Source organism: Centruroides vittatus, unplaced genomic scaffold (assembly GCF_030686945.1).
Source record: "Centruroides vittatus isolate TY-2023 unplaced genomic scaffold, ASM3068694v2 scaffold_944, whole genome shotgun sequence".
Taxonomy (NCBI): domain Eukaryota; kingdom Metazoa; phylum Arthropoda; class Arachnida; order Scorpiones; family Buthidae; genus Centruroides; species Centruroides vittatus.
This window is the reverse complement of record NW_027122722.1, coordinates 617,281-642,786: the sequence shown is the minus strand read 5'-3', so window position 1 is coordinate 642,786 and position 25,506 is coordinate 617,281. Positions and strand designations below refer to the sequence as shown.

The following is a 25,506-nucleotide window of genomic DNA, read 5'->3' as shown; positions in this document are numbered from 1 at the left end:
AGTGGATAAGATTGCAAAGAATTTAAATGCATTTGTAAATTTAATACCACTGAAGAGGCAAAGAAAATTTTGCGAAATGCATTTGGATATTTTGAATGATAACGCATGGATGGTGAATAATAAAGTAAGAAGTATTTATTAATTTCCACGGTGTCCATCTCAGTTCTTAGCTCTTTCGAAGTCGGATAGAAAAGAGTTAATTTTAGAAACTCGTTTATTTTTAAGAAATTTTTACAATTTTTTAAAGATTATTGTTTTTTAAATATACAATAACCGATCCCATTGCTTGATATTTGTTTTTAGCTATGTAATTTATAAATCTAACTAAGAAATTGGTCTCAACCAATATTGTTCATTAATTTAATTTTAGAACATATGTCATTGAATATAATAAGACAATTACATAATTTAAAAGCATTCCAATACATTTTAGAACATTGAGGCATTCCATTTTCTGAAAAAAAAAGACGTTCCAGTTAAACCTGAAACAGAATAGGGAATGTAGTTGAAAGCATTCGTAAATCATCTACTTCACTTCTGGAAAGTACATAGGTTGTCTTGGTTGACATAGATATAAGTTCCAGCTTTTGGATACTGTAATTTATAAAAGAATGTGACTAGAATGAATGTTATGAGAGATTCTCTTATTGGCTGCATTTTGACCGAAAATTTTTCAGCATATAAAAAGTAGATTCATTGTTTTACTGGATATTCTGTTCAGTTTAAATGGAAATTTTCAAAAATATCTTTTTTTCTGTTTCCATCTAAAGATATGCTGTATTTAATTAATGCGTGATCCTGGCCTAAATTCAGTTTTGATTTGAAATGGCAGGAAGTTGCTCTGCTTTCTTGGTGTGTTGTGATGCATTTTAAAAAGAACATGTTACTGAAAATGTACAAAAAATACAGAACAAATGAGTTCTTAATAGTAAAATTTTTTAAATATAAAATTGAGTTTTAATTTTATCATAATTTTTAGTTCAAATAAATATTTGTATATTGATATATTTATAATCTATAATGAAGTAACAAATATGGAGATCTTGACAAAGATTATATGTCAATATTGCTCTTTTTAAATATATTTTATATAACTATAAATTTCGTTTTCTGTAGTGGATTTATTTTACTCTGGTTGAAGTGTAGTTTTTTGCCAATAGTATCGACAGATTTCTGTATAATAAGAGAAAATGATCATTATCATGAATGCATTTTTAATATGTCATGTTCTTTTTATTAAATGATTATTTTGAGCACTTTTTTTTCCTACATAATCTATTAGTATTTTTGTTCTATATTGTATGAATAAATTTTTGTTTTTCAAAAATTGTTAGACGGTTGATTAATATTATGACTGAATTAGTATATACTCCATAATGTATGAGCAATGACAAGAAAATAATATCAGTAAAGATATATTTGTGTGTATCTTTACAGATACGGAGGTAGTGAGTAGGCTATCCTCAATTCATTTAATAAATTTGGCATAATTTGCACATATCAATAGTACTCTAGCCCAAGCTCAGAATGGAATATCTACACAGAAATCTACACAATGGTAATCTCGTTCTATCATTATATAACAGCTTTTTTGGCTTAAAAATGTACAATTTATGAGAGCACAAAAAAAGGAAACATATTCTAATTATGAGAGTGTTGCATAAAATAAAAGGCAAACCTCACATTTAACATTAAATGTGCTTCATTGGCGCCTAGTGTCTACAGTCTGAATATTGGACTACGTTCGTTGGATAACACAAATACTTTTAATAATGTGCTTGTAATTGTATACATAAAGTGTCTTGTGATAGCGTGTTAAGGGCTTATAATATATCACAAAAACACATGTTACAACCACATAACTCCAAATAAAAAAATTTATATTAAAAACACCTTTGCAACCAATATTTTCACTTTTCTTATTTATATTCGAGATTGCACGATTAAATGGAAAAAGATGATTGATTTTTTGGCGTTAACCATAGAGAAAAAGACAGCTTCTTGAGAAAAGCTGCGAGTAACTTATAATAATGGGACCTTACGAAGTCTCAGACACTGCAATCAGATTGAGTCACTACTACAACCCTCACCTACCCATGTAATAAATCAGTGAGACTTGAACTGGCCAACCCCAAAAAGCTACTAGGATATCATTAAATAGTGAATAAATACCACCCTCTCCAAACATGTACCCTAACAAAAGACAGAAAAAGATAATAGTAAAATATAGCGTATTTATTTAATATTGCAAGATCTAATTACCAGAGATAATCAGATTACAAAGTAACAATAACACTCAAATATAACGAATAAAGATGCAAATGTGACTTGATGGGGATCAAATGAAAGAATCTTAACATTAGAACAGCTTAGAACAGAAAATAAAGTCTAAAATCTTAACATAGATCTTAGAACTGTGATAAATTACATAGATATATACAAGTAAATTTCAATGTATAACCAAAATATCAAATTTATAATCTAAAATTTATAAAAGCGACATAGCGAAATATATAGTCGATAATACGCAATTAAAAAACTGAATAAATGAACAAATATAATACTAATCTAACTACTATAATCATCTATTCACTAACAATACATAAAGATTATTACATTAAAAAAATTAAATTATAAAATATCATTTGGAGAAACTGATAATCGAGACAAGTTGAAAAAAAAATAATCACAATACACAAAAAATTAAAAAAACAAAAACATTATCATGTATCTTTGTGTATGTTTTTCTCTATTTCTAATAAACAGTATCACAGTGACCAAATACACCAACCACCATAAAAGTCATTATCACAATGCTTATGAAAGATTGAATGAAAAATAGAAGACCTAAAAATGTATGAGCATAAGTTGATATACATCAAAAATTAGATTGGATAAATTCAAATAAAAGGGGAAAGTTACCGCAAAAATTAGTGCTGAATCACAGTAATTCTCAACTACTTCTCAATTTAATGACAAAAAATATATATATAGTAATGAATATACAGCAGTGAAGAAATCAGTATTGATAATAGTGATTACCTAGAATATCTCAGTAGCATAAATTTTAAACATTGAAACAGAATTATATAACTATCAATGAGTGGTTCATATTGAATCATGATAATCGGTAGAGAGTTAGCTTAAAGATAGACTAGAATAAATAATAATTAAACGTGGTGTGAATTTTTGAAAATTTAGTTTAATTACGCTGTTAGCATATATTTTATGTAAAAGTACTACTCAAAAGTCCAATCTCTTTCAGTGAAGTTATATGACTTATTATGCTTTATCAATAATATGGCTTAGTTATCATAATCAAAATGTTGTGATAGTTGCAGGATTTCAATCAAAGCCACACACAGAACCAACACACACAACTAAGCACACCATCAACGAATAACATATCAATCAACTAACCAATCTATAATTGATCATATTCCAAAATCTCATATCTATATAAACATCACATGCCAGGCAGGCTTAGTGAAATAGAACTGAACAATGTGACTAACAATATCACACTCTCTACCTCGCGTCCTTCACTTCTCGTGTTCTATCCACTTAGTACGATTGGTGTGTAGGAGACGTCCCATGTCACATAGCTTTTTACTCGACTCATTCTGAAGATGCTAAGAGATGCGAGCTAGCCAGGCATGTGCGAACTAATTCCTGCGCCTACCACAACGCCATGCCTAGAAGGACTCTATGGGAGAAGAATGTAAACTAATGAGAACCAATCGACGACCACATTTCTTGTGGAAATAATGTCATCCATATGAGTAAATAACCCTAAAATCAAAAGTGTGATACCGCCTTCGGACTGGTAATGCCACGCTCTGTTATAAGAGAGTCTTAAGTTCGTGGTTGAGGCAGATTTGAGCACTCACTTCAGAAACTTAAATAGGTCCACAGTCGTACCCTATGTTGACCATTGTAGGCCGAATTCCTATAGCCTACAGCAACATAATCACTGGTCTCAACAAAAGGTTCATGGTCGTGACTGTCTAATGCCTCTGCAGTAACTAGATTCTGAAGAACGCATCACCAGCCTTGGGGCTGTTCCGTGTGCAATGGCGATGTGCGACAGTATCCCACAAACGCGCTGTTAGAAAAATAACCACCCAGATGCGAGGTAGTTGAATCACTGAAGCGAGACATTAAAATAGAAAGACGCCAGATATATTTACATCACGCTAATATATATCCCACAACATAACGACCAAAATTCTAAAATAGAGCGCAAATAGCAGTGAAAACAGCATACAGACAACAAACTGACACACATATGATTCATCTGTGCAACTAGTATCATCATTGCTCATCTGTATACATTAGTGGTCCGAATACTAGCTATAGGGGTTATGTGATGTCCACAAATTAATCAAACACAGCATGTTGTCTGAGATACAACAATACACCATGACCAGCTGGAATCATATCCAATCACTTACCAACAATCTAACGTGGTAAATAGAGTCTATTCTGTACCATAGCAGGGAAGGTTGTCAGATCATAACTGATCACAGACATCCAAACACCGATTCAGAGAACAATTAACATTTAGTTATGAAGATTCTGAGCATGAATCTCCATAATCAGGAGTAACCAAGTGCTTATTGATCGAAGAATCAATTGAGTTGAATAACAACACACATACAACAAATTACCACTAATGATACTACAGACACTTCCTCATCCATCACTGATAACATAGACTTGGATTTAGTTAATACGCTCTCACTTATATTTCAGGAAACACTCACTAAATATACAGGTACAGATCCCACACAACGACCACGAATACCAAAAATCAACACGTCGAAGAAAGTAGGAAAAACACTAAATTATGTAAACACTCACTTACTACCACACTACATTCATTCAATTTCTACACTTGCAGACATTCATACATTAGTTTATGCTGGGGCAGTCACAGTAGTGACACACCATGGACTGAAAGTACAATCACAGACAAATACACAGAAAACACAATTCTATCACAAGCCTGCCTGGCAGAGAAGAATAGAAACACAAATAAATGACATTAGACAGCAATTAGGCAGGCTAACACAATACACTAAAAACAACATAACACCCAAATTAAGGAAACAGCTCAAAAACATTTTCAAGAAAATAAAAAACACACACAAAACATGAACATCACAACACACACGAATCACAGAATACATTGATACACTAAAACAAAAACTTGCTGCCAAAGCACGTAGACTCAAACGATACAAAACATGTACACTACGAAAACAACAAAATAAATTATTTACAAACAATGAAAAACTTTTTACAGACAAATTAATAAAAAAGCAAACACTGATACACAGCACAGTGGCACACCAACAGAAGAAGAACTTACAACATATTGGTCTTCTCTTTGGTCCAGTGCTGTCACGCACAATGCTGATGCAGGCTGGATCGAGGAGGAGAACAGAAACTTGCACAACATACCAACTATGCCCTGTGTTGAAATAAACATACATGATTTCCAATACACTGTTAACAGAACACACAACTGGAAGACACCTGGTGTAGACAACATTCACAATTTCTGGTACAAAAAGTTTACATCACTGCACCAGGAACTAGCTAAACATCTAACACACATCATCATCAATCCACAAGACATGCCAAATTTTCTTACTCAGGGCATCACCTACATGAAACCTAAAAACAACAATAGCACAGACCCCACACAATACAGACCAATTACATGTCTTCCAACACTCTACAAATTATTGACATCCTGTATTGCGAACAAAATATACAAACATGTTGAAGAACACGACATTCTAACAGAACAACAAAAAGGTTGCCGTAGAAACCACAGGGGATGCAAAGAACAGTTACTCATAGATTCAGTCATTCTACGGCAAGCACACAGACAACACAGAAACATACACATGGCATATATAGACTACAGAAAAGCATTCGACAGTGTTCCACACAGTTGGCTGCTACATATCCTACACATGTACAAAATACATCCATCACTCATTGCATTCTTTCAAAACACTATGCAGCACTGGAGAACAACACTACATCTCAGGGTTAGTAACACTTCCATACAAACAAACCAAATTTTTATTAGGCGAGGAATATTTCAAGGAGATTCCTTGAGTCCTCTCTGGTTCTGCCTAGCCCTGAATCCATTATCCAACATGTTAAACAACACGCAATATGGTTACAATATCAGACACGAAAAAACAACACAGTATACACTGTCACATCTCATGTACATGGATGACATAAAACTTTATGCATCCACACAAAAACAACTTCATCAACTCCTACAAATCACACATTCATACACCAAGGACATACAAATGGAATTTGGCCTAGATAAATGCAAAACACTTCACATAGAAAAAGGAATCCTGAAGAAAGAAGATTTTGCACTTGGAAATGGAGACGTTATTGAATCCATGGAAGAGGGCGAGTTCTACAAGTATTTAGGATTCCAACAGGCCAAACTAACAGAACATACACAAATAAAGCAAAGATTAATTAAAGAATACCAAAGTAGGTTAAATGCTATTCTCAGAACACAATTAAATGCAAAACACACAGTTAAAGCAATAAACACATATGTCATCCCAGTACTCACATATTCTTTTGGAGTTATACATTGGACTCACACTGATCTTGAGCAACTCCAAAGGAAAACAAGAACAACACTTACTAAGCATAAACAACATCATCCTAAATCTGCCACAGAAAGATTAACCCTTCCACGTAAAGATGGCGGACGTGGCCTGATTGACATAGTTAACCTTCACTACAAACAAATACAGTCACTGCGAGAGTTTTTCTACAAAAAACAAGAAACATCACAATTACATAAAGCAGTAACTCTAGCAGACTCGAATAACACACCATTAAACTTACACTCACATCATATGGACACAACACAACATATAAAAAGGCATAGACACCATTAAGCAATCGTGGGCTCGAAAGGCACTCCATGGCAGGCATCCTTACGATCTGGCCCAGGATTTTGTTGACAAAACTGCGTCAAACAGCTGGTTAGCTCAGGGATGCCTCTTTGGGGAGACGGAAGGATTCATGATTGCCATACAGGATCAGGTCATAAATACTAAAAACTACAGAAAACACATACTCAAAGATGCAACACTCACAAATGACACATGCAGAAAATGTCACATCATGCCAGAAACTATACAACACATCACCTCTGGTTGCAAGCTCTTGGCACAGACAGATTATTTACACAGACATAATCAAGTAGCAAATATAATACACCAAGAGCTTGCAAAGAAACACAAATTAGTAGACATCCACGAACCATACTACAAATACATTCCACAGACAGTATTGGAAAACAACACGCACAAAATGTACTACGACAGAGCCATAATCACAGATAAAACAATTTACCACAACAGACCAGACATCACACTCATTGACAAACACAATAAAATCACATACATTATAGACATATCCATTCCAAACACTCACAATATACAAAACGCATGCACTGAAAAAATTAGCAAGTACACAGAACTCGCCCAGGAAATAAGGCATCTGTGGAGGATGGATAGGGTGCTTATTGTACCTGTTGTTCTCTCCTCTACAGGTGTCATACCACACACACTACACAAAAGCCTAGGCACATTAGAATTGAATAGAAACACATATATCACTCTACAGAAGGCCACTATATTGAATACATGTCATATTGTGAGAAAATTCCTGAATACAGACACACACACTGATACACTTCTTTAATTTCTGTTTTGGTTACTATGCCTTGACTCTGGTCCGGCATAGTACACAGCCACCGGTGTTAACCGAGTATATCTCACTTAACCCAACATAATAATAATAATAATAATAATAATAATGAATAAAGTATTTAAATTTGGAATAAAATTTTATTGGCACAAGCTAATGGTATTCAATTTTTAAGTTCACTTATAATCAAATCAAATATCTTTATTCACAAAAAGGGGATTATCCCTGTTGCAGGGGGTTGTACAAAATTGACTTGTAAATTTTCGTATTATTAAAACATTAACTAGGTTATTAAAATTTAACAGTCTTTATACGTTGGTTTTATATTATTTCGTTATTAACATAAATAAAAACAGTTATTTTAACAAACACAGTAATATAATTATACAATAATGAAGTTATATAATGTTGATATATTTTGACATACTGGCATAGATTTACAACATTTTTGTAATCTTAATGAAATAATTATACAGAGAATAGAGATCATTTTTATTTAGGTTATTGAGAGAATTTCTATAATCTTGGGATGAATCACTTTGGAGTATTCGAGGAATGTTGAAAGAATCACGTACATTAGAGAGATTTTGACATTTCTGAAGTAAGTGTTCAATTGAGAAGTTATCGAATTTGCACCATGGGCAATGATTGTTTGATAGGTCAATATAGAAATTATTGATATAAAGGGAATATTTATTTAGACGTAATTGTGAAATTAGCCTTTTCACGTTGAAGTTAATTGATTTTATCATATAAGGTTGTACAGAAGGTATTTGTAAAATTTTTAAGTACCAGGGATGATAGGTATTGTGATTTAGGCTATTTTGATCCATATTTATAGATTGAGCGATAGCTGATTCCATTAACATAGTATATCCAAATTTCCAGTCCTGAATATTATCTTTGAATAGAAGATCTGATACTCCAAAAGAATTTAGTATTTTATTTAGTTTAGTTTGCCAGAGTTGTATTGTAGTTGATTTTTTACTGCCTTTGATTATTTCGTGGTGCAGAAAGGTAATATTACTGTCAGATTTGAATTTTAAACGATAGTAGAATTTAATGATACGTTTTAAGAACAATGGATAAGAGCAGATACGGTTAGTTTCGTGGCGAATTGCGTAGCCTGGGACAGTTCTTTCTAAGTGAAAAAGTTTGCGAAGAAAGTAGATGTGAAATTTTTCTAATTTATATATATAATCGAGACCCCATATTGGGGATGCGTAATATATGATTGGGTTAATGATTGCGTTATACAGTTTCATATGAATAGATAAATCGGAGGTTTTTAAGTTAGAATATAAGTTTAGCAGATTATCTATAGCAAGTTTTACTTTATTGTTCAAATACGAAATATGTGCTTTGAAAGTATGATTCCAATCGAACATAACACCTAGGAAATTGACTTCATTTACCATTTGCAGAGGTTGCTTGTCTAGATATATCGTTGTTTCTTTTTTGGAGATTTTACTATTCTTACGGAATATAACGACTTTCGTTTTGGTAGGATTGATTGTTAATTGGATTGAGTTGAGGTAAGAATTTAGTTGATTAATTTTTCTTTGTAGTGATATTTTTGTCGGAGCGAAGATTGCAAGGTCATCAGCAAATAATACATAATGAAAGGTCCTGTCACCAAGTTCTATTCCATCTGAGCAATTCTGAAATATGTGATCAATTTCGAGTAGATAAAAATTGAATAGGTATGGCGAAAGAGGGTCACCTTGGAGTATTCCACGTGTTAATGTTAGCGATGGTGAGACGGCTTTGCCCTGTTTAATTTTTGCGTTATAAGTTGAGAATAGCTTAGATATAGTGTTTGCAAATTGATTACCTGCTCCGTTAACTTTTAGTTTATATACCAGTAGCGGAACAAAAACAGAGTCGAATGCTTTTTGGATATCAATGAATGCAACATATATTTTTCTTTGCTTTTTTCTCAGATGAAGTTGTATTATGGAAGATAGTAGGAAAATAGCAGATTCTGTTCCTTTATTTTTGAAGAAGGCGTATTGAAATTTTGCTTCGAGGTCAGTTATTTTAGTCCAGTATTGGAATTTTGTAGCTAATAAAGATGTAAAACATTTTCTTAATGTTGACAGTAGTGCTATTGGTCTATAATTAGTTGGAGAAATTTTATCACCTTTTTTATGTATCATTGATAAAATTACTGAATTCCAGGAGTCCGGGTAATTAATTGTTTTGTACATAGAATTGAAGAGTTGTAGCAGTTTCACTCTTGCTTGATTTGACAATGTTTTTAGGAACTTAGTTGGAATGTGATCATTTCCTGGTGATGTGTTAATGCGAGTTTTATTTATGATATCATCAAGATCCTTGATTGTAAATTTAGAATTAAGACATTCGTTGTTGGAGTTGTAGTTGGACATTAAATTAGGTATAGTTTGGGTAACAGGAAGGCGTTGATAAAATTTTTTCCAGGCTTCAAAACTTATCATTGAGTTATTGTCACATAAGTCGAATTTAAATCGAAATTTTTGTATTAGTGCCCAGAAAGTTTTGCTATCATTGCTGTTTTTTAGTAATGTTGTTTCAAGTTTAGAAAGATAATTTTTCTTTTTTGCTTTAATTAGGTTATTGTAAGTTTGCTTGAGCTTTCTGTAGTTATTGAAATTTAAATTATTTGAGTTTTCACGGAATGTTTTTAGACTTGTTTGCTTCATCTTTTTCATCTTGTAGCAATCTTTGTCAAACCATGGTTTTTTAAATTTGTTCTGAATGGTTCTTTTATCGTTTTTAATTTGGATATAATCGTTCATTATCTGAATTATTTGGTTATATATTATATCAGAATTCAAATTGGTTATTTCTGGAATATTGTTGAATCTATTTTCTATTTCATTGGAAAATTTCGACATTTTATAGTAGATTCTCGTTTGTTTATTGCACTCCTTAGTTGATGAATTTTCTGAGGACAATAGGAATTTTGATATGGTTGGAAAGTGGTCCGATGTGTCTTGCGTAGTTATGGCGAAATCTAGACAACAATCTAACATGTATTCAGAACATATTGTTAAGTCTATGGTGGATTTGCCATTATATTCAATACAAGTAAATTCGGCTGGATAATCAGGTTTGAGACGTCCGTTTAAAATGTACAGTTTATGGTCTTTTATTATTTTTATTAAGTTTATTCCTAGTTTATTAGTAGTATTATCTTTGGATCGTCTGATATTTTGTATTTGGTAATTAGGACCATTATAATATGAATCTGTCATTTCAGCGATTCTTGCATTAAAATCTCCCAGTAAAAGGATATATGGAGTTAAATGTTGCCACTGTTCGATTATTTTAAATATTTCATTGAGTTTTGTCAGACAGTTGGGTGGAATATAGGTGATCATTACTATTATTTGTCGATAATCTTTGTTGCCTAATATTGGTTTATTCATTGAAAGTAGGAGTAATATATAGTTGTCAGATTTTTTGGTTTGTTGTATTTTACAGCAATGTTTTTTTAATAAGATACACAATCCACCACTTGGGCGACCAGGTCCAGAAGGTTTATATGCTGGGACTGTAATTGTTGTATAGTTATTGAAGAAAGTAGAATTATAAAACAGATCCAGTGTAATCCATGTTTCAGTTATTCCAATTATATCAGGGTCATATTTTAATTGGAGAAGATTTAGTGATGTTATTTTATTCTTTAAGCCTTGACTATTCCAATTGATGACAGTAGTTGGGTGTATATTTTTGTTAACTTTTTCCTGATGAGATTTATTTTGTAATGTATATCAACTTGCTGATTCTGGTAAGGTAGAAAAAGGTAGAAAAGTATCCACATAAACCAGTTTTCCCGTATCGATATTAAAAGTTATTCTATCTCGGTCTATTTGTAGAATATCGTTACGTAGTTTGACTGAATGATTTTGTTTTCTTAATTCGAAATAAATCGGTAATAAGTTTTTTCTTCTTTTACGTGAGTCCTTAGTAAGGTCTGGTGCGATTTGGATGTTTCCCCAGTTTTCCAATAATTTTTGTTGTTTCTTTGATATGAAGGAATTAAAAATCTGATCACGGGTCTGTTTATTACTGAGTGATAATCTGATAACAGGATTCGTTGATTTGGTTAATTGAGTTATATCAAGAATATCTTCCTGGAGTACTTTGTGCAGGTTTAATGAAGAGTTAATAAATTTAAGAATTTCTGATTTGGAGATACTATTTGACGTGGGATAATTATATATTATTATATTATTATAGTGATGGTCGTTGATCAGGGTGTCCATTTTATACTGTATCAGTTCCTTTCCTGATTTTAAATTGTCGATTTGTAGTTTTAGATTTTCAATTTGACTGTCCATTCTTTGAAATTGTATTTTATTCTCACGTATAGTTTCATGGATTAAATTCAAATCTTCTTTTATAGATTCCATTTGGGTAGATAGTTTATTATTAGAAGTATTAATAAGTTCCGAAATTTTGTACCATAGATCTGTTGTTAGAGTGTCATTCGAATTTGTCGAAGATGATGGATGGATTATATTGGACTCACCTGGTGAATTCTGTAGTCTTTGTGGAGTTGTATCCATATGCTGGTTGTTGATTTCTAAGGCTGGTTCTTGTGATTCTTTGTCCATTAATAGATTAAAATCCGTTATAAGTTTGGAGTTGGATGCACCTGATTGAGACTTTTTACTTTCCGGTTTGGTTCTGTTAAGCGGAGGTCTACCTCGTTTAACTGGTGAACGCTGCATATTTATTAATTGTTAATATTTCTTCGAGAACGATGATTTCTATACAGTTTTAGTAATTTTTGGTTAATAAGATTAGAGAAATACAGTAGTTTCTTAACACTTGTTGAACCACAACGCAAAAGTCACCAACACCTCCCACTGTCGAGCCACGCCCCCAAGTTCACTTATAATTAAAATAGTTTGAATGAAGAATTTAATCTATTGGTAATATATAATTATACTTCAGCAGCTTCAAAATCTACAGAGAAAACAATAAGTTTGTTTATTTTCTTTTTTTAGATTTTAAAGTTAGATTATTATATCTCATATGATGAATTTTACAAGTGTTAACTGTTTTAATTTTTAAAGTATTAATTGTGATTAATTCCTTAATGTGTTTGTATTTTTTTTCTTCATAAATGCATTGAAGTTTTATAGTTTTACTATGTTTAAAAATATTTCTTGATCCTATATTGACATTAATTTTTTATGTTTAGTTAGGAGAAATTTTAGAAAATAAACTCTGCATAGACTATGCATCTGATGAAGCAGAATCTGAAGAGACTTCAGAAGAATCTGTTTCAAGTTTTATTGATAAATCAGAAGAAGAATTAGTAGTGATGAATGAAGCAGTCCAAGCACAAGAAACACAAATAGATATTGATATACCTAAAGATAATTCAGAAGCATCAATTGAATTAATGCAGAAAAATGATGAGGCACTTACAGAAAATGAAAATAGTTTAGTTGAAGCAGCAGAAGTTGAGGAAAATACTTCAGAAAGTATTGAAAATATTAATGATACATCAAATATTGTTGATGGTTCTAAAACTGAAGAAATAAATAATGAAATATGTGAAGAAATAGCTTCACAGTTAATAGATAATGAAATGTATAAAACAAATGAAACAGAAGTGAAATCAGTTTTAGAAGATGAAACACAATCAACAACTTACTCTGTTTCTTATGATACAGAACAACAGCTACCAGAAGATACTCAGCAATCATTGGATGAAATTTTACTAGTAAATACAGAGATGGAAGAGAAGGTTTTTTCTGAAGAAAATGAAGTATCGTCATCTTCAGAAACTGTATTGAATGATACTGAAAATGTTTTATCTGATGAACTTATTAGAAATAATAATAATAATAATGAATCATCTCAGGATAGTAAAATCTCTTCTTGTGAAAATCAGCCAAATGATATGGATTTACTAGAAAAGGACAGTTCATTAACAACAAATTCTGCAGCTACAGATGAGAATGAAGAAATTGATTTGAATATATGTGATCGTTATTTGGAGTTCTATCAAAATGGAGACATTTATTCAATTAAAACAAATAAAGATAAAAACACATTACTAAAAAACGAAACCTCAAAATATTTAAATGAATTGTCATTTGGAAATTTTTCTTCTCAGTGTTCAAACAACTTTAAAGGTAGTGATATTAAAATAACTACCAGAAGTGGCCAACGGTCATCATCATGTCCACGTCAGCTTCCAAGTATAGTTTCAAAGTTATCAGATAAAATGTAAGTAATTACTGTTACTTCATCTAAATTATACATATACAGTAGAGAGTTGTTAATCTGAATCAATTGGGGACTGGGGTTGTTCGGATTAGTGATTTGTTCGGATAACCAATTGTGTACGAAAAAATATATTAACCTGTCCGATGTTCAAATTTTTCTTCACTGCGTGTCTCTTCTTGTTGAATTTTTCTCTGTTGCGTGTCGCTTCGTGTTGAATTTTCGTCAATTTTAAGCCTAACAAAAATTTTTATAATAATAATCGAGGCTATTGTATTGTTAAAAATTATTTCTTTATTTTGTACAAACAAAATAAATATATTGAAGAATATAAAAACATGAAAATTATACTTTAGAAGTAAATCTAGTATCCAAAACGTTCGATTTAGCACAGCACAGTCCGACTGAAAATCGTTCAGATAACCGGCGATTTGATAACGGGGTTCGGATTAACAACTCTCTACTGTAATAAAAGAAACATGCATTATTTACAAGTATTCAGATATTTACTCATTGCCTAGGTTTAATCTTCTTAAATTGGTATTAATAATAATGAACTATTAATTTCAGACTATTTAAAATTAATTATATTTATTATAGTAGAATCTGTTTATTGTAATCTTCTTGGGACTCTGCTATACTGATAACAGTGACTGAATAACATTACAGGGTGACAATAATTAACTTGTACAAAATTTGTAGCAATGCTGCACCTGAACTTTTTTACTGTCACCAATTTACATACTATTGTTTAATTCTCCATGATTTCCTGCCCGTGTAGATGTACTTTCGATGTAATAAGGGTTAGTTCTTTATTTTTTTAATGGTGTCGAACAAATGTTGTGCAATTTTGGAGCTATTCCGGCAAGGAAAGCATCAATGTGAAATTGTTCATCTGCTCAGTGTTCCAAAAATGACAGTCTCAGATGCAGTTCGGCGATTCAAGGAGCTTGGCCACAATGGTGACTGTCCCGGACGTGGAAGAAAGCGCACTGTCAACACGTCTAGGAACCGCAAGATCATCACAAAGCGAGTTGACTGACATGCGAAGGTCTCCATGAGAAAAATTGCTCGTGAGATCAGAATCAATCGCAAATTGGTGCGGTTAATGGCAAAAAAAGAACTCGTACTCAAGCCCTACAAGTTCCAAAAGGTTCAGCTCCTCACTGATGAAAACAAGTGTGTGAGACTCCAAAGATCCCGTTAACTCAAGTGTTGGGCCGCAGATCGACAATGGGAGTGCATTCTCTTCACAGACGAGAAGCTTTTCTCTGTACAACCATCAAAACAACAGGAACTGGTCCGTGGGGGCTCTTGGATGCTCAGCCGTCATCGAACATCACAAAATCTAATGTCAGTCATGGTTTGGGGCGGAATTTGTGCGAGCGGCAAGACACCCCTTGTTTTCGTCGATCAAGGGGCCAAAATCAATCAAGATGTGTACCACCGTAACATTCTCAAGGCTGTGGTACTTCTGTGGGCTCAGCAGCATTTTGGCAGTGCGAAATGGACGTTTCAGCAGGACTCGCCGCCGACACAGAGGGCGAAGAAGACTCAGGAGTGTGCAAGGCTCATTTTCCCAATTTCATCTCGTCTGCGGAATGGCCACCGTACTTGCCGAATCTGAACCCAATGGACTACAGTGTCGTGGTCCATTTTGGAGGCCAGGGCCTGTTCTAAGTGCCATGAAAGTTTGGAGTCGCTGAAGCAATCCTTGCGCTGGGAGTGAGACAAACTGTCTCCAGAAGAGTGCGGCCCATCGCTGAGAATTTCAAAATGCGTTAGGGGCTCTGCATGAAAGCAAAAGGAGGCCACTTTGAAACTGGCTGAATATCTGATTAATACGTAAAGTACTGTCACTGTTATATGCTGTTGTTTCGCTAATTTTCATTTCTTTAATAAATTTACGATACAAAAAACTTGTACGGGTTAATTATTGTCACCCTGTAAGTGGAGTAAGTGAATAGGACTAAAAGTATTGGAAATTCTGATCTTTATTGATCCTGACATTAGAAACATATGTTAAAACAGCTAAAAATTGTATAGCTTAAAGGTTACTATTAATAATAATAATTATAATAAATAAAACTATCCAGTATTGTTACCTGCTGTTTTTGCAACATCAACAAGTTTAACAGCAGTTAGCATAAGTTGAAGTGAGAAATGTTAAATTGTTATACAGTAGAGCATCGATTATCCGACTTAATTGGGGACTGGGGTTGGTCGTATAACCAAAAAGTATGAAAAAATTCATTATTAGTATAGTGTATTAAACCTGGTTTAAATACTAGCCTCCCTTTCATCGTCGAGCCAGTGCTGCCAGCTAAAACATGCAAAATTTAACAAAAATAATATTAAAGTAACCAAGACACAACCAAATATTGTAGCGCCACATCACTAGCGGACATTTGAATTTGTTGACTAGAATGCAGTTGGTTAACCGGTAAGTCAACCAATCGGGGGTCGGATAATCAATGCTCTACTGTATTTGCAAACATTTTCGCTTAAAATGATAAACATTTAATGTTTGAAACACTAGCCTGATAATGACATTTTTAAATTGGTGATAGTGATAACTATAACTGAGTTCTGATTACAAATCAAGTGAAGTTTTAAAAGTGTGTTTCAATTTATGATAATTAGCATGTCTCAAAATACTGTATATAACATTAAAATGATTCATTACAATAGGCAGATTCTATTGCATACAAATATGTCTAAAATAACTGATCATTTTCTTATATTGCAAAATATATTTTTACAAAAACATGATTGAAAATTGCATTTAGCTAGTATTTAAAATTTATTTCTGGAACATGTACAGTAATTCTGGATAATGTACATAATAAGTAATGTACAGTAAATGTGTGATTCTGGTGTGGACATGCAATACTTTATTTCGCTGCAAACACATTTTGATGAATATCTATTTAATTTTAAAAAAATAACAACATGAACTATGAAAGTAATGCTTCTAGTTGTTTTCCAGAAAACTATTTTAGTTAGGGAAATAAAACTCAAATTATATCACCAATTACGTGTTTGTTGAATTGCCTTTATTTTTCTACATATTTTTCTTCATGTTCTATACATCTTTCTGATGTTAAACAAAGATTCTGTATCTTCTTTCATAAAAGCTATTATCCACTCTGATTGAGTCACTTTCTGACTGGTGATTTTGCTTTTTCATTATGGAGAGGTATGTCATTAACAAAGTCCATTCTTTATCAGACCAAAGAGGTGGAAGTCTGATGAAGATATTGGGTTGTTTAGAGAGTAATTTCATTTTTTCATTACTAGAGGAATTAGTTGTATTTTTACCAGCCAATTTCATTTTAAACCACATTTTCATTATATATTTTGACAACTGACATTTTAAGGCTTATTTGTAAAAAATTTTGTTTGATTCTGTACAATTTTTTTTTGGTGTCCCATCAAATATGGAAAATCGGAAGCATCATTTTTGGCATATTTTGCTTTTTTATTGCCAAAAAAATAAAAAGGCTGTTCAAGCAAGAAAAAAATTGTGGTACAGTACATGTATGGAGATGATGTGTTGAGAGAAAGTGCCAAAACTGGTTCACAAAAGTTTGTTCTGGCAATTTCAATATTGAAGATGCACCATGTTCTGGATGGCCATTTGAAGCTAATGAAAACAAAATAAAGGTACTGATTGAAGCAAACTGCCGAATAACAACATGTAAAATCACTAAGAGATTAAATTTGTTGAAATGAACTGTTTATGATTACTTGAAACGAATTGGTTTCATTTCAAAGCTTGATATATGGATTCCACATGTTCTTAAAGAGAGATGCTCTCTTTAGTAAGATTTTAAGGAAATCTTGTTTTTTTTTTTTTTTTTGATCTTTCACTAGACAATTTCACAATTGATTCGAAAGTGTACTGCCATCGAGTAAACAGATTGAGTAATATCATCAAACAGACAGAAAAGACCAGAATTGATCAACAAGAAAGGTGTAGTGTGATGATGCCAAATTTCACAAAAGTTTGGTAACTGGTCAGAAACTGTTACAGCCTGGATGGGATGTACGACCACACTCACCATATTTGCATATCTGGAACTCTTGGATTATTACTCGTTCCGGTGTTTACAAAATTTTTTAAACAGTTAAAACATTTACTTCAAATGAGGATGTCAAAAATCACTTGGATCAGTTTTTTGTAAGCAAAGATCAAAACTTTTATGAATGTGGAATCATGCTACTACCAGAGAGATGGCAACAGGTATTTGACCAGAATGGTCAATATATAATTCAATAAAATATTTATATATTATAAGAAAATTGTTTTTTTTCCCATGAAAAAAAAATGAAATTACTCTCCAAACACCCAAATAGGTTAGGATTGAAAAGAATGTTTGACAAGACAGTTCATTCCAAATTTTTGTTGCATTCAGACATCAGAATTTTATGCTGATGATTACTTCGGTAAATTCCAATTTATTGAAGGTATTATTGGTTTCAATAATAAACGTTTGATTGACTATTTTAATGAAGCAGTGCTGTTCAGTTCTCATACATAATGATGCCAGTTTTATTTATTTTGATGATAAAATTGGAAATTTTCTGTAGCAGTTAATTACAATCTAAGTATTTGAACTGTTTTATAATTCAGGTGAACAGTTATACAATTACAGAACAGAACTTACAGTAGTTAGTTATAATTTCTGCAGTTTGTGTCCTGATGAATTTCTTTTTTATTAAAGGAATGGAAAAATAAGAAAACGTAGAAATAGTGCAGATTCTGGAATATCTCCTGAAACGGCATCACCTTTAAAACTAAGAAAAACCCAAGAAAATATCAGGTTAGTAGTAGAATTCAATATCTTTTTAATTTTGTTATTATTCTCAGAAATGTAGTTTAGAATATATTTTTCTAAAATATAGAGAATAACAAATTATCCTTTTAAGATATGTTGACAACTATTTGAATAATCCTATTATATATAAAGTCAATAATAATAATCTGTTAATTTTATACTTTAATTGAATATCTCTGATCAAAGTAAAAAAAAAAATCTTGCACCACTGTTCTTAAAAACAAAAATTTATTAGAACTATTTTCTTATAAAAGCCTGATAACAAAAACTCCTGATCAACATGTAATATTGAAAAATTGTATATATATATAATATAACATAATATATCAACATGTAATATTGTAAAAATTTATATATATATAATATAAACATTTAATCATTAAAAATTATTTGTTTGGAGTAGTGATGCCTAAACTACAGCTCCTGGTCCAAATCCAGCTTATACACACATTTAGTACATCATTTATAAATGATAGAAATAGGTCTACTTTTTGTATATATGAAATATAAACAAAATATTTGTGGTCTGCTTACCTATAACTTATATGCAATTTGGACTGCCACTCAAAGTTTGGGCACCAGCATATAGAATGCAAATACAAAGGATTCACCCATAATTAATGCTTTCTCAGAATGAAATAAGTAAAATAAATATTCAGTTTTACACACTTTACCATTTAATTAAAGGTGAATTAAAATATTAAGAACTGAAGCATTTTGAAAGTTATTTTTTTAACAGTGAATAAAGATTTGTCAATAGATCTAAAACCAATGGTTGTGGAGTCAATATGCAAAATCTCTGATTCTGGCTCACCATTTTAAAATTTTTGTACCACAATTTTTAAATCCTTTATAAAAATTCAATATGTATTAATATTGGTAACCCTACTAAAATGGTAAACAGTACCATAAGATATTTCAACACCATTTTAATTATCATACTGCTTCTTAGGTTTGTAAGTTATATATAAATGCTGATTTATACTTCAAGGATTAAGTTTATACTGAGGTTGGAGTTGGTACATTTTTACTAATTCTGATACAAAGTTGTTTTTGATTCTGACTACAGCCTGAGCTTGAACAAACCTCCTTCATTATTTGATTAAACTATATATTATTGAATAATACATGCTTTATGTTTTTAAATAATCATAGAAAGATAATTAATAATTTAAAACTTAATACATTTTTTTTATGTAGTGATGATGAGTGCGAAAGTATAGGGAAGATTGAAAAATTCATAGAAATGACAAGCAAAGCCTCCTCGTCAGATTTTTTTGAAGACAAACCAAAGGAATCATTTACAAGGTTAATCATTAAGCAAATTTTATTAGCCCTTGCCTTAGTTATTGGTATTTGTATTCTTTCTTTTATTAATGAAAGAATAATACTATATTGGTGAGGATTAATTTTTTTAACATAAATCATTTTTAACTCATTTCAATCCTATCCAGATTATTTGTAAATTGATACAAAAACTTTTGATATATTTTGGGATGTTTGTGACAGCATTTTGTGTAAGAATGGTTTTAGAATTTACTGTGTAGCTGTGATATATTTTCCATATATTTTTATTTTTGCATTTAATACTTAAGTATATTTATAAAAGTAAAGCTTCTCACAATTATCATATTATATATACTTATTGTTTAAAATTTGGATACTAACAAATACAAAGTTGAATGAAAGAATAGATTTTAATTTTAAAATTTTACTGTTGTTATAATGAAATATTTTCAAAGAAGTGCAATCATCTCTTAATAATGATAAAATTTTGAAATTTCAACAATATTTGAGCTATTCACAGGCCAAATCGATTAACTCCATTTGTAAATCCTTAATATAATCCTTATTATTTTTGCATTTTTCGCATAACTAATTTTATATATCGTTACATTAAAGCTATGCTTTAATATAACAGTATAAAAAGATACATTCTACAATGTTTATTTAAATTTAAAGTTTAAAAGAATATAAATTATTTTTTAAATTCATCAATTTTTATACTTTTTGTTTTATGGAGTTAATCGACTTGGCAAGTGAGTGGCTCATTTAATAAGAATATTAATTTTTTTTTTTTTGGAAAATAATCATTATAAGATTATTCTGCTATATTTAAGACCAATTTTGCCAATTTTTAATGCTGCTTTTTCATAAATATTACATCAATCAGATTGTCATTTAAGCACACAAACAAATTTCAGCAAGATTACAAGAAAATAAAAATGTTTAGAAATAAAACATCCAACTAAGAAATATGCAGTGACTTTTATGTAAAGGCTTGATTTCTCCAAATTTTAAAAAAAGGTAAAGATTAAAGGATCATCATTAGAAAATCAAGGTTGTATATGATTATTTTGAAAGGGTAAATTATAATAAAATTAAGTTTATTCAGTTTCTCATTAATTGCTTCAAAAATACATAAGAAGAAGAATGAGTGGTATATCATTGAATATTTAACAATTAGAATAAGTCTAAATTTAAAAGATTTTATCATAAACAAACATTGGGTGAAATAATTTTAATGAAATATCAAAAATTTGTAAAAATCATTATTGTTACCTGAAGTGATTTTCATTATAAAGAATTGAAAAACTTTTCTTTCATTTCTGCAAATTAAATTAATTTGTTTAATTTCTTAATTTTACATGTAATATTAGTTTTTAGTGACGAAAGCACCCAAACAGCAATCCTCATTAAAATCCAATAAACACAAATTTCCATGCCCAGAGCAGTATTGAAAGTTTTGAATTCAAACTGTAAACATTGTCTTAACATATTCTTATACCAGATTAAATATAATAATAAAAATTGGCAATATGAAGTGAATTAAATATAAATCACTAAACTGTTAATATATGCAAAAAAAAAAATTAGAAATGATTTAAATTATCATTTTAACTATATGTCTTTTTGGATGATTGCACTTTTTTGAAATGTATTAACTAGCAAAATGTTCAGCTGACAATATTTGAATTTAATTAGCAAAGATTTTTGTTAAATAGTAATAGACTGTTGTTATGTTCTCATGCTTGAAGTACAAAATGTCTTAAATTATTTTAGGAATACATTTAATTACTTCAAATGAAAGTAATTCTCATCATGTATATATTGTATATGATAATCTGTAAAAACAAGTCAAATTATTTTTTTAATATCAAGTTGATGCATCAGCCATATTTAATTTTTTTCATATTTTGTTAATTGGAATAGTTTTATGACAAAATACTTGACATTTTTTACTATCAGACTTACAAAAGATAATTTATTTATTTAAATGAAGGCCACAAGTTAAACTGTGCCATATTAATCATATGTCAACACCAAATTTTATACTTACAATTATAAGAAGAATGCTAAGTTCTAAATCTTTCACAAATGTAAAATTATGGTAGAAAAGTTTTTCTCTGTGCCCAATGAAGACCAATTTTGTCATAAAACTATATAAATTCGAAAAGGGTTTTGGAAAATTTTGTATACACAAACATCCTTGTATAAAAGATATAATAATTTGAACGTGCCATATTTTAAAAAATACGTTCCTAAATCTCTAAACCAAAGTGCCTTATTTTGAAACTGAAATCTCGTTTATTTATTAATCTAAAACCATAAAGGGTCACTTCTCTCATCAGGAAAGTTTGAAAAAATTTGTAAATTCGCTTATGTGCCAGAATACAAAAAAATTTTTACAACAAACTTTTTCCTGGAGAGTTTTTAAACTGAATGTCTTTACATCTACTGCATAAATTCCTCATGTGTGAGATAAATATTAAAAGTATTCAGCTACATAATAAAGTATATAATCCGTCATCCGATTAATTATAAAAAATATCATTTTATAAAGTCATTGCATAAATGTTCTCATTCTACATTAAAAGCTTTTGAAACTATCATCGATTTTACACGATTATGTTTCACATGTAATATTTTAAAACCGAAGTATTTTAATGTTAAAAAAAATCGCTATATTTATATCCGACTGCGTGTTTAGATATGTTATATACAGTATAAATGTATATAGTAGCAGATTTGTAAAAGCTATATCGTCTCTCATCTTGTAAATTATGTTGAAAATTTCGGCGATTTGCATTTCGGTATATCGAAATTTCTCTTAAACGAGGGAATGTTTTCGATACTGATTTCGGACTGTTTTGCCAAATAAAAATAATCGTCTGATTTTACGAAGCGAAATATTTGTCACAACTTTCATATATGGTGGTTAGAGAAACAGCATATGTATGTTTCCATAACCTCGATATAGCGAAATTGTGACGACGAAATGCTTTTTATCATCATTGCAATCTCTTATTTTGTCTTTCGCGAAATTTCTGATATACTTTCGAAGAAATAATTTTTAGTGTAATCTATTGACCAGTTGTACCGTACAGTACCTCTTACTATGTCAGTTTAAATTGTAACCTCTATAAGCCGATTGTAATGTCTAAACTCTAAACTTTATATTTCTAATGCCCGTGCCATTCCTATAATTTCTTATCGACATATACTTTGTGCTTGAATACAGTATGAAAATACTATGGATCATTACAGGAAAAGGAGAGAGCGATATTTTTTTATGACTGCTGCTGTATGTAATTTAATGCGTTATTATCCATATATTACCTTATTTTTGTACCCTGTATAATAATGCAAAGTGCAAATTGTCGCATTAATTTTTATACGGACGGATATTGTATGAATTCGTTTAATTAACAAAACTATATGTATATTTAGTATATTGTAGAAAGAATGTATCTGCAACCCGTTATCCATCCATCGCATAATAAATTCGACAGTTTTTATAAATAAAAGTACAAAAGTTATTTTACATCTATTTGATTTTACTCTTTATTCGAGTGAAGTCCGTCTCTCCGCCACCGTGTTTCCATTCTGATCGTGTAATCTATGAATCGTAGTTACCCGACAGTCACTACCACCGGGATTTCCCCAGTACCCAGTCTTCTCACTCAAAAATTTCCTTTTAATCTTAGCTTCCCATTTCTCTCCATTCATTACATCTTTACCTCCTAGTCCTGGCGGCGTGTTCACGCTTTCCAGAATCTTCTTCCTCCATCTTATCCTTTGTCGACTTTTCTCCTCCTGCCTTTGATTTCCAATTCATGATCACTTTCGGTGTTTCCTCTTCCCTGTGATCCTGTGATTTATATTACACTAATCGTAGCGTAATATAAATCGTAAACAATCATTAACTCAAACTGCTCTCTTTTCTTGGAAATTATAGGGGAACACGACAAGAGATTAATTGGATTTCTTCATCACTTGAATGTGCACATTTTCATGATATCTACAAGAATGTGAAACGGTTCGGAGGATGTTCATCTTGCACCGAAGTCATCTCGTTCTTCATGCATCATTATCAGTTGTATCTTAGGACAATTCAGAGTGTAAGATAATACACAAATCAAATTCCTTTGATCTAAACGCTAGTAAACATTCGTCTGATCTTTGTTCTCCAGGAAAAGGACTATTAAATAAGCTTTAAATGTTATTAGTGTAGATTTTCCTCCGAAAATCAATTACACATAAATTAGATACGAGATGATTAATTTAATCTTTTAATATTTTTTAATCTCGACCAATTTAAAATAGCCGAAGAAAAGACATTACGTCATAATCTCCAATAGGACAAAATGAAATAAACTTTCGTACGTAGAGTGCCTTTATAGAACGGGCTCAATACCCTACTACGTTCTTTTCTTCCTGTTCTACACGATTATAATTAAGTGGGGTGATAGGATCCTTCTTGGTATTACCATTATGTAAACTTTCGTAGTTTTGTTATTTGAAATTACATTTTGGAAATTTCCAATACACTCTGAATGACATATACAATGTGTATATATTCTTTTTCTTCCAGGTCGAAGACGTAGCCTGACGTTGCCGGGGTCGGTCCTCGAAGCCTTTTCGGGAAGAGGTAGAGTGAGTGACGAATTTCCGGACCGGAAGTCGTCGGTTGACCGCAGTCGAATATCGACGAAGCTATTTTGTACCGTGTTGTTTTTTTTTATTGCTGTTGTGGAGTTGTAAAGTCTTTTTTATAAATAAAAATGGCGAGGATCGTCGTTGCCTCTTCCCGAAAAGGCTTTCTATTTGTTTTGTCTTCACGATGCTTTTTTAATTGGAACGAAATGTCCGGCTCGCGTCGACCCGTTCTAACTCTCTCTCTCTCTCTCGGTATACACGTGACGTCATTTCCTAGATTTGGAGTTTTTTAGGAAGTGACGTTTGCCTGCACAGTCCTCGGAAGAAAAAGGAATTATTATTATTTCTCTTCCTCTGTCAGACTCTACGCCAGTTACACTTCTTGGCAAATTCGAAGCACATTTCCGTGTCTTCAATTTTTATTCTAATTTTTGCTATTCGTTCAAAACCTTAATCCATATTTTTAAATTTGTTCTGTATAAGGAGGAGCTCTGCAATCTACAGTATGAATAAAATGATGATTATATTCATTAATTGAAGACAAAAATTAGTTTTGAAATACAAAATTCAATGCTTAATTAATGCGTAGACGTATATTTCGGAAACTGAATCGTTAGTCATGACGTACTCGATAATAATATCTTCTTCATTTATATTTAACTTTACATGACACGTGTTTAGAAAATCGAGCGCGCACACTGAAGTTAATGATATTCGTTTG

At 31.3% G+C, this 25,506-nt stretch overlaps 1 protein-coding gene across 1 annotated transcript; it reads left to right on the top strand.

Annotated features, from left to right (window-relative positions):
* Positions 1-12,957: 12,957 nt before the first annotated feature.
* LOC136990519 (ABC transporter H family member 2-like) lies at positions 12,958-24,943 on the top strand. The gene is made up of 4 exons (XM_067288925.1): positions 12,958-14,007; positions 18,732-18,830; positions 20,046-20,153; positions 24,721-24,943. The coding sequence occupies exons 1-4, from the start codon at positions 13,094-13,096 to the stop codon at positions 24,731-24,733; spliced, it is 1,134 nt and encodes a 377-aa protein (XP_067145026.1). The 5' UTR covers positions 12,958-13,093; the 3' UTR covers positions 24,734-24,943.
* The last annotated feature ends 563 nt before the right edge of the window (positions 24,944-25,506 follow it).

Coding starts and splice junctions, on each gene's coding strand:
- LOC136990519 (XM_067288925.1), top strand. CDS start 13,094: ATGAATGAAGCAGTCCAAGCACAAGAAACACAAATAGATATTGATATA. Junction 14,008..18,731: donor TCAAAGTTATCAGATAAAAT/GTAAGTAATTAC, acceptor TTTTTATTAAAG/GAATGGAAAAATAAGAAAAC. Junction 18,831..20,045: donor AAAACCCAAGAAAATATCAG/GTTAGTAGTAGA, acceptor TTTTTTATGTAG/TGATGATGAGTGCGAAAGTA.